The sequence below is a fragment of the Centroberyx affinis genome, unplaced genomic scaffold, assembly GCF_046629955.1.
Source record: "Centroberyx affinis isolate AG114_WGS23_722 - 3 ecotype Tasmania unplaced genomic scaffold, CSIRO-AGI_Caff_v1 ptg006897l_1, whole genome shotgun sequence".
Taxonomy (NCBI): domain Eukaryota; kingdom Metazoa; phylum Chordata; class Actinopteri; order Beryciformes; family Berycidae; genus Centroberyx; species Centroberyx affinis.
In genome coordinates, this window is record NW_027283495.1 from 933 (window position 1) to 9,707 (window position 8,775).

The 8,775-nt window shown below is 41.9% G+C and overlaps 1 protein-coding gene across 1 annotated transcript; it reads left to right on the top strand.

Moving 5' to 3' along the window:
- Positions 1 to 290: 290 nt before the first annotated feature.
- On the top strand, positions 291 to 8,001 carry serpine1 (serpin peptidase inhibitor, clade E (nexin, plasminogen activator inhibitor type 1), member 1). Its single transcript, XM_071513223.1, has 9 exons — positions 291 to 403; positions 2,948 to 3,186; positions 3,606 to 3,830; positions 4,252 to 4,446; positions 4,996 to 5,194; positions 5,630 to 5,730; positions 6,192 to 6,278; positions 6,774 to 6,857; positions 7,416 to 8,001. Exons 2-9 carry the CDS (start codon positions 2,949 to 2,951, stop codon positions 7,460 to 7,462), a joined length of 1,176 nt encoding a protein of 391 aa, XP_071369324.1. The 5' UTR covers positions 291 to 403; position 2,948; the 3' UTR covers positions 7,463 to 8,001.
- The last annotated feature ends 774 nt before the right edge of the window (positions 8,002 to 8,775 follow it).

The window sequence follows — 8,775 nt, forward strand, 5'->3', positions numbered from 1 at the left end:
GGGGCAAAAAAAAGAGAGGGAGAGAGAGAGAGAGAGAGAGAGAGAGAGAGAGAGAGAGAGAGAGTAAGTGTGAGAGTCAGAGTGAGTAGTCTCTGTGTGTGTTCGCATCAAGAGAAAGGTAGTCTGTCCAGACAGTGTGTCTGATGACATCATACTCAGTAATAACTTCCGTGTGTGTCTGTGTGTGTGCATGGGGGGGGGGGGGGTGGCTGGGTGGGTGTGTGGGCGGGGCTACAGACCTAGCCTGTATAAAGGCACAAACTCATTCACATTCACACATTCACATTCAACCAGTGGCAGTGAAGGAGGAACTGAAAGAGACTGCAGCTTCAACCACAGAGACGACCTCTACTACATCTGTGTTACTTCCATCTTCCAACTCCTGCAACACTTCAATCACAAGGTAAGGACTTGGATCACATCTAGAAGCTTTAGAGCTTAAAGTGCAGCATGAAATAGGGGCTCAGTACACTTGGAATAATTAGAATTCTATTGACTGACTGTCTCAAAGTTTAGGAGTTGTGTCGATTAGCTACATAACGTCTTGTTCTGACCAGATCCTTTAAATAATAATAATAATAATAAACTTTATTTGTATAGCACCTTTCATACAAGAAATGCAGCTCAAAGTGCTTTACAACAAAGAAATTACATGCACCAAGTGCTTCACATAAAACTTGATAATAATAGTGAAAATAAGATAAAGATGAGAATAGAATACATGAATACATGAATGCATCTTCACATGAAAATAGACATAGAATGAGCATAAAAACAGGGATAGAATGCCATAATTAATGTAAAATAAGATGGCGAAAAAACCCCACTTGATAATAATAGTAAAAAGAAGATAAAAATGAGGAATGCATAACATAATATAGTTATAGAAAATATAGGTATAGAAAATTCAAGAAGATGCCATTTGAATTGGACTATTTTTAATAAAAAATGTAATTTGAAAATTGGAAAATAGGCGATTCCTATTTCAATTGGCAGTTCCACATAGGAAAATGTTAAATAAAAATGTATGGATGACAGTATGAAAACACCATGGATTACAGCATTAAATAGCAGCAGCAGTAGCAGCAGAATTTAATGAGACAGAAAAAGGATGAGATGATGATTGGTGATATTTAGGCAACTTTAAACAGGATGATATCTGTGGCATTTCCACTATGGACTTTATACTCATGATTTATTAATTCATTTAACACTAGAAAGGTCAAACACCATCAAATGTGAGCTATTTTGACTTTTTCGAACTAAAACATCTCAGCTTTCCCTCCACTTTCTGCACAAGCCTGTTTAAAGTTTCAAAATAAGGAGTTAAGTAGTTCTAATTGTATTAAGCCCCTTCAGTTAATGGCTTGTTGTCCTGCTCTTACAGGACAACAACTTTAACTTTTTCTACTCAGGACCAAAATTACTGTAGTCTCGCCCTGGTTTAACAAAACCTTATTCAGAAGACGTGACCCCAATGCTGGGAAACAGTCACTGCAGTGTTTTCTGTGCAGTCAGTCGGTCAGCAGTGAAAGGGATTGTGCAAATAGAGAAGTGCGTCAAGTTATGCAAACAGAGCCTGGGGCCACAGTGTTTGACCTGTGACCATATATCAGCTCTGTGACGGATGCATGTAGCAAGTACACGCTATTGATGTCTGAAATGGAAAACGAATAGAAAGGATACTGATTCACACACACTTTTTCCACTTGGCACTAATGCATATGCAGCCAGGCATGTGTGACACGCACACACACACATTTGCGTTACTATACTTGCGAGGACCTTCATCAACTACATCTTAACCCTTAACCAAGTCCTAATCCTAAACTAACCCCTTAGCCCGAATTTCCTCACTCTGAAGGTCTAAAACTCAAACTGGTTCTCACAAGGATAGAAGTACAAGAACATACACACACACACACACACACACACAAGCATACCTCACACTTCATCCAAGGTTGGTATCAGCAGCTTGTTATGTCGTGTCCCAATCTGTAGTCTTAACTGTCCAACACCAAGGTCTCATGTCAGTGTTTGGACTTCGCTCTGTATTCATCAGGCTTCTCACAGTAGGGCTGCTGATCTGGAATCACTTACCACCTACCCTTGAGCAACCGCCCTTGTTTTATTAAAAACAACTGAGAGCTATTTCTGAGTTTGTTTCTCCTGGGTTTAAATAACGGTGTTGCGCAATCAAATTCACCCAATGTTCCCTCTTAACGAGAATCAGCTTTTCCCATAAACAGATGTGGAATGCATGTTGTTGTTTTTTTACAGAGTTGGCATTTAAACAAGTTTCCTGACAGCGAGCAAAGCACATAATATGCTGAAGTCATGTTACAGCATGCCATATCAGCCAATGACCTAGATTCATTTCTGTTTAAATGGACAGTTTTTACATCTTAGAATATCTTCTTGGGCAACATTTTGTCCTGCACAGTAGATTATATCCATCTCAACAGCAGTATATTTTCCTAAACCATCAGCAACATGGCCTTTGCTCTGTCCTCTGGCCTTTGTGCAGAATGTGAATTTAAACCTACCGACACTTCTGACACAAGAAAAGAAAACTAAACTGTAACCTATATCACTGATTCTCAACCTTTTTCATATCAAGGACCCCAAATTTGGTATGCATTACGGCCACAGACCCCCATTTGATGAGCTTTTGTTTCTCGGATCCCAAATCTGAAATTATTTTTATTGTCAGATATGATTTTGCCCAGATATCTGTATTGCAGGTAGAGAGATAAGAGTGAAACTATGATCAAAACAGTCATTCTTCTACATTCTCGAATTGTGTAAACTTCTAAATGAAATAATGGTGACGTTTACAAATTTATCAATTCGCTGGGGACCCCCTGGAACCCTCTCAAGGACCCCTGGTGGTCCCCGGACCCTACGTTGAGAACCACTGACCTATATCCTCTTCTTTCCTTCCCAGGATGCTGTGCGCGTACGCTTTCCTCTTGCTGTGTCTGAGCAGCGCCGGGCTGGGCAGCCTGCAGGACAAACAGACAGACTTTGGCCTGAAGGTTTTCTCCCAGCTGGTCCAGGACTCTGCGGAGGAGAACGTGGCCTTCTCCCCCTACGGTGTGGCCTCCGTCCTGGGCATGGCTCAGCTTGGCGCTGGGGGACACACCCGCAGGGCCTTAACTGCTGCCATGGGCTTTTCTCTGCAAGGTAAGAACTGGTTAATACATTAGTTGGGATAAGATGAAACTCGAAGACTTGAAGAAAAATAGAATATAAGAAAGTGGAGATTACGTATACCTGATGATACCTAACAGAGAAGCTAAGAAACCAAGCAAAACAAGGCTGATGCCAATACTGTAATTTTTATGACTCAAATTTGACCCTAATTTGCATTGATATTAAATATTTTTTACATTGTTTACCACTTTCATGCCAAACAATTCTCAAACAATGACAGGTTTTTCCCCATAATCGTATTCTTGTCAGGGTGGGAACGCCTCTGAAAGAGTATACAGACCATCACGGGACACTAAAACTTGGTTATAAGATAAAATTTGATTGATCCTCATGGGGAAATGAATCAGTTAATTAATCAGTTCTTCTCCTCTGCCTCCCCTGCCATCCAGAGCGCGGGATGTCCCGGCAGCAGCGTCTTCTGCAGCGGGACGTTTCCAGTGAGGAGGGCGTGGAGGTGGCCAGCGGGGTGATGGTGGAGAGGAAGATGAGCCTGGAGAAGGGATACCGCCGGGCCCTGATGAAGGCCTTCCAGACCGACCCTCACCAGGTCGACTTCACTAGGCCAGACCAGGCGCTCGGCGTCATCAACGCCTGGGTCTCGGACCACACTGCAGGTACGCACACTGACTGGCTAATGGTGGAGCATTAGTGCTGGGCCGAAAAGAACGAACAAATCCCATTGAACAAATCATTCTCGAGCTCGAAACATACCGAGTCTGTGGTGGTACGTACTTGTTCCTCCCACTTCAAGCGGGATCTAAACCTTCAATCTAAAGTTGAAGGTGTGTTACTGAGTGAAAGGAGTTGTTGTGGTGTTTGGTTGGAAAGAAAACCTGCAGACACATGGCTTTTGACGGCATGTGGTTGGAGAACACGGTGTTGTAGCAACTGTGGAGCTAAAAGTAGCTCTGGCGTCATAACCACAGCTCTCCAGATTCTAGGATTGTCCTCATCATGTCCTGTTCATTTAGATTAGCTTAGTTTTAACATCTCCGCCATCCTTCATTGGTCTCTTCCCTTCCCTTTCCTCTGTAGGTGCCATCCCTGAGTTCTTGCCGTCTGGCTCCCTGACTGACGAGACCCGTCTGGTCCTCCTCAATGCCCTCCACTTCCAGGGCTTGTGGAAGGTTCCCTTTGACCTAAAACTGACCCAGGAGAGGATGTTCCACTGTGCCAATGGCAGCACTGTGCCAGTGCCCATGATGAGGCTCACCAATCGCTTCAACTATGGTAGGTTGTATGGATTGGCCCGCTGCAATGATTTATTCAAGCTTAACGCTAGGTTCCAGACATGTTGGCAAATTAGAAATTCCATCTGGGAAAAAAGCAATCGACCTGCCCTTCAAATCTGAATTCCATGTAGGAAACTACTTGTCACTTCAACATGGCAGCATACATTATAAACTCTACACAGCATTACTTTTAACATTTTTAAAATCCTCAAAATTTAAGTTCCTCTTAAGTTCCATTTTCAGCATTGCGTCACCTAGCATTTAATAAGAAACTGTGTGGTAAATGATTAAACACAACTTTGAAATCTAAACTTACACATACAATTGCTAGCGTTCTATGCTAACTAGCTAGCTAATGTCACATGTAACTGATGTTAAGTTAGAACTATGGGGAATCAGGCAAAGAAAATTTTGAACACATCCATGTTTCTTCCTTGGTTTTTCCGAAAATTTCCAACTTCAAATGGAACATATCATAGCTGCATTCTACAAGTACATTCCACACCGAATCTTAGTGTAAATCCATCCCCTTCTCCTCAATCAACAGGAGAGTTTGTGTCTGCTGAGGGTGTGGACTACGATGTCATCGAGGTCCCGTACGAGGGCGACTCGCTGAGCATGCTCCTGGTGTCGCCCTTCGAGCCCGAGGTGCCGGTGAGCACGCTCAGTAAGGAGCTGAGCAGCCAGAAGATTCAGCAGTGGAGGGCGAAGCTGAGGAACGTCAAGCGACAGCTGGCTATGCCCAGGTTAGAGACGGATAACGAAAATGACAAAAAGAAATGGCCATGAGAGAAAGAGGCACGATAGATACAAGGGTCAGACCGATATGATCAAGATGAAGAAATGATTTTACTCAACAGCTTTATTGGTATCAGACTGTAAAACCTGCAATGACACCTGCCTAACCCTGCCTTAAGGAGCTGCTAACCCACCGAAAACAATTTCATTAGTGGCTTTCAGTGGAGAGTTTTAGTGTCCCATGATGGTCTAAATGCTGTTTCAGAGGCTTTTCCACCCTGACAGGAATGCAATTCTGGGGAAAATACTGAATATTACATACCAGCTAGCTTCAATCAAAAAATGCTGCGGCCTTCAAAAGATTATCTACTGTAATAGATTATTATAAGACGTGAATCAGAATGAAAATTATACTTATGTATGTATTGTTGGTGTTTTCGTAGGTTCACCCTGGACTCTGAGATGAATTTGAAGACGACTCTGACCAAAATGGGTCTGGGAGCCATGTTCAACCTGGCTACCGCCGACTTCACACGCATCACCAGTAAGTTACAGTACCATCTTAACTCTGTTTAAGGAGGCCAGCCTGTATTTATTCAACATGATTCAGAAACCTTATTTATACAACCGGTGCTTGTTCTACTAGATTCAGCATACTTTATTGGCCCTTTGGTGATGACAAGGATAGAAAATAGAATCAGTCAAGGTTAACACCCAACACAAAACCAGTAATTGACTATATTACATGGAATTGAGGATGTTGCATGGTGTATAATGTACATAGAACTTGGTTTTCAAATAGACTTTGTAGGGATGTTCAGTAGTAGTAGCCAGCGTAATATTATTAGTTGAATTTCCTTGAGCCCTACCGAAATAATTACTGTGGATTCAACCAAGGGTGGATTGAACGGATGTTAATATAGGAGGTTTAGGACTAGGATAGTAATATGTGTATTCAGGTTAACAGGATATCCTAACCCAACTCTCCCTGTTTCTACCCTCCAGCTGACGAAAGGCTGTGTGTGTCCAAGGTTCTGCAGAGGGTGAAGATTGAGGTGAACGAGGAGGGAACCAAGGGGGCAGCAGCAACAGGTAAATACTGAAGTCACACAAACACACACATGCACACAAATATACTCGGGTCAGGCTGATATATGGGGCTGATATTGACCTAATAGAAATCAGATATTGGCCAGTCAATGGCCATTCAAAGCCCTGGAGTCATTCCTATGTTCCCAGGGTCCTATGTTCCCCAGTTCTGCATATGTGCTCTCCCAGGGTCCTATGTTCCCAGGGTCCTAGTTACCAGGGTCCTATGTTCCCCAGCTCTATATAGCACATAATCGGAACCTGAAAAAGATGTCCCCCAGCTCTGTATTCACTTAATATGGTTAGTTAGGGTTAGGGTTGGGGTTGGGGTTGGGTTAAACATAGGACCCTGTGAACACAGATACACTCCCCAAACCCTAAGACATCCACCCAAATACTCTCGCTCTCCCTCCTCTTTTACTCTGTCTCTGTAGAAATAGGTTACTCCTGTCGCACACACGAAAGATATTGACTCGTTGTTTGTCTTCCCTCTGTTAGCTGCTGTGTTGTTTTCTCGCATGGCGGTGGAGGAGATCACTCTGGACCGCCCCTTCCTCTTCCTCATCCAGCACAAAGCCACAGGTAAGACGCTTCAGCGCTCCCTACTTCGGTTTTTAAGTTCCACGTTGCTTCTTAAAAGACTTAAATTGACACTTGAAGAAGTTCCCTCTTGCCATTTATTACTATTGACGCTTCCAGTCAGTCAGCCAGTCAGTCACCAACCACAATCCAATAGTTGTCCCCCACCAAAGGGGGGACTATGGATCGGTCTCCGTCCATTAGTTAGTTTGTTAGTTAGTTTGTTAGTCACACTGTAATGTTGACTTTGTGCCGCTAGGGGGCGGCATTGACAATGAATGGGGACTCAGTGGTAAAGCAGGTCATACAGTTGAAGTTATCATACAATGTGGAGGACAATGAATGAGGACTCAGTGGTAAAGCAATACAGTTAAAGTTATCATAGGTAACATAATAGTCTACACACGCTACACACTTGGAGACATCAGACTGGGTTGATGTGTTGAAGTGAGAGTCAATGGAGAATTTTTGGGCAAACCTCTAACCACAAGACACTGTAGTTATTGTCCAGTTGTTGGACTATAGTATTTAACTGTATCTAATGTTTCCCTTCCTGTCTAGGTGCTGTTCTGTTCATGGGTCAGTTCAACCAGCCACAGCAACACTAACCCAGACTGAAGCCCTGCTATCATTCCACTGTCTAACTACTGCTACTGAGACTTCAACATGACACGATGACCACAACAGACCAGCGCCATTAATACCATCAATCAACGACTTCACGGACTAATTAACTGAAGGGTTTATGGGTAATGTGCTTAATACTACCGGGTTTATGACTGTTTTTTTGATAAGAGAGGAAAAAGTGACAGAGTTTGCTAGTCATTTCTTTCTTTTGATGGGTTTGGTTGACAATACAGAAAAAATATATGAAGGAAAATGAACTAATTAAGCAGTTTACCATTGTCTGATATAGTAGATTCACAATATGCAAATACAATAGTTAATTTTCAACAGGACAGACACCTCTATACGATTCTGCAGACCCCTTCTTTGCTGCTTGACTGTTACCAAAAAAGATGTACTTGTTTTATATTTTTACAATGTTGATTGTAATGTCTATTTTTTTTTGTTATTGCTTTATTGTTTGCGAAGTTACAGTTGTATTTTTTACAGTATTTATATATTTATTAAAAGGCTGAATTTTTACAGAGCTGCTCTCTCTGTGGTTACTTCTGGAGGTTCTCTAAGGTGAATGCTGACCTCTAGTGTTCAAACACCCAAAGTTACATTATGAATGCACAATACAAAGGTAGATTAGGGTTGTCTTATTGTAGGTACAGTACAAGCTGTAGAGGAAAATCTTAGCATAGTCTATACCAGTGGTTCTCAACGTGGGGTCCGGGGACCGCCAGGGGTCCTTGAGGGGGTTCCAAGGGGTCCCCAGCAAACTGATGAATTGTTAAACTTCAGCATTATTTCATTTACAAGAAGTTAACACAATTAGATCATAGTTTCACTGTTATCTCTCTACCTACAATACAGATAGTCACAGAATTCTGGACAAAATCATATCTAACAGTAAAAATATTCTCAGATTTAGGTTTGAGAGACAAAATCTCATCAAATGGGGGTCCGTGTCCCTAATGTGGACTAAATTAGGGGTCCTTGATATGAAAAAGGTTGAGAATCACGGGTCTATACTATTCTTTATTTAACACAAACCGCAGTAAGCTGTTTAAGTGATTCACTTCTGGAAAACAGGGTTCAACCAATATGTTTTTTTTTAACAGCAATTGATATCAGTATTTCTGGATTGAAGCTGCAGATATATGATATTTTGTACCAACATTCAATATCTTTGAATTTCACAATTTTCATGCCAAAAAATTCTCAGTATTTAGTGTTTTTTCCGCTAGAATTTTATATTGATGAATACTTGTGTGGAATCTGATCAAAATGTCTCATTCGAATCAGTTCA

Bases quoted from the DNA above. Each gene is read 5' to 3' on its own strand.
- serpine1 (XM_071513223.1), top strand. From the start codon at position 2,949: ATGCTGTGCGCGTACGCTTTCCTCTTGCTGTGTCTGAGCAGCGCCGGG. The intron at 5,195-5,629 runs GTTAGAGACGGA...GTGTTTTCGTAG, and splicing joins CGACAGCTGGCTATGCCCAG to GTTCACCCTGGACTCTGAGA. The intron at 5,731-6,191 runs GTAAGTTACAGT...TCTACCCTCCAG, and splicing joins CGACTTCACACGCATCACCA to CTGACGAAAGGCTGTGTGTG.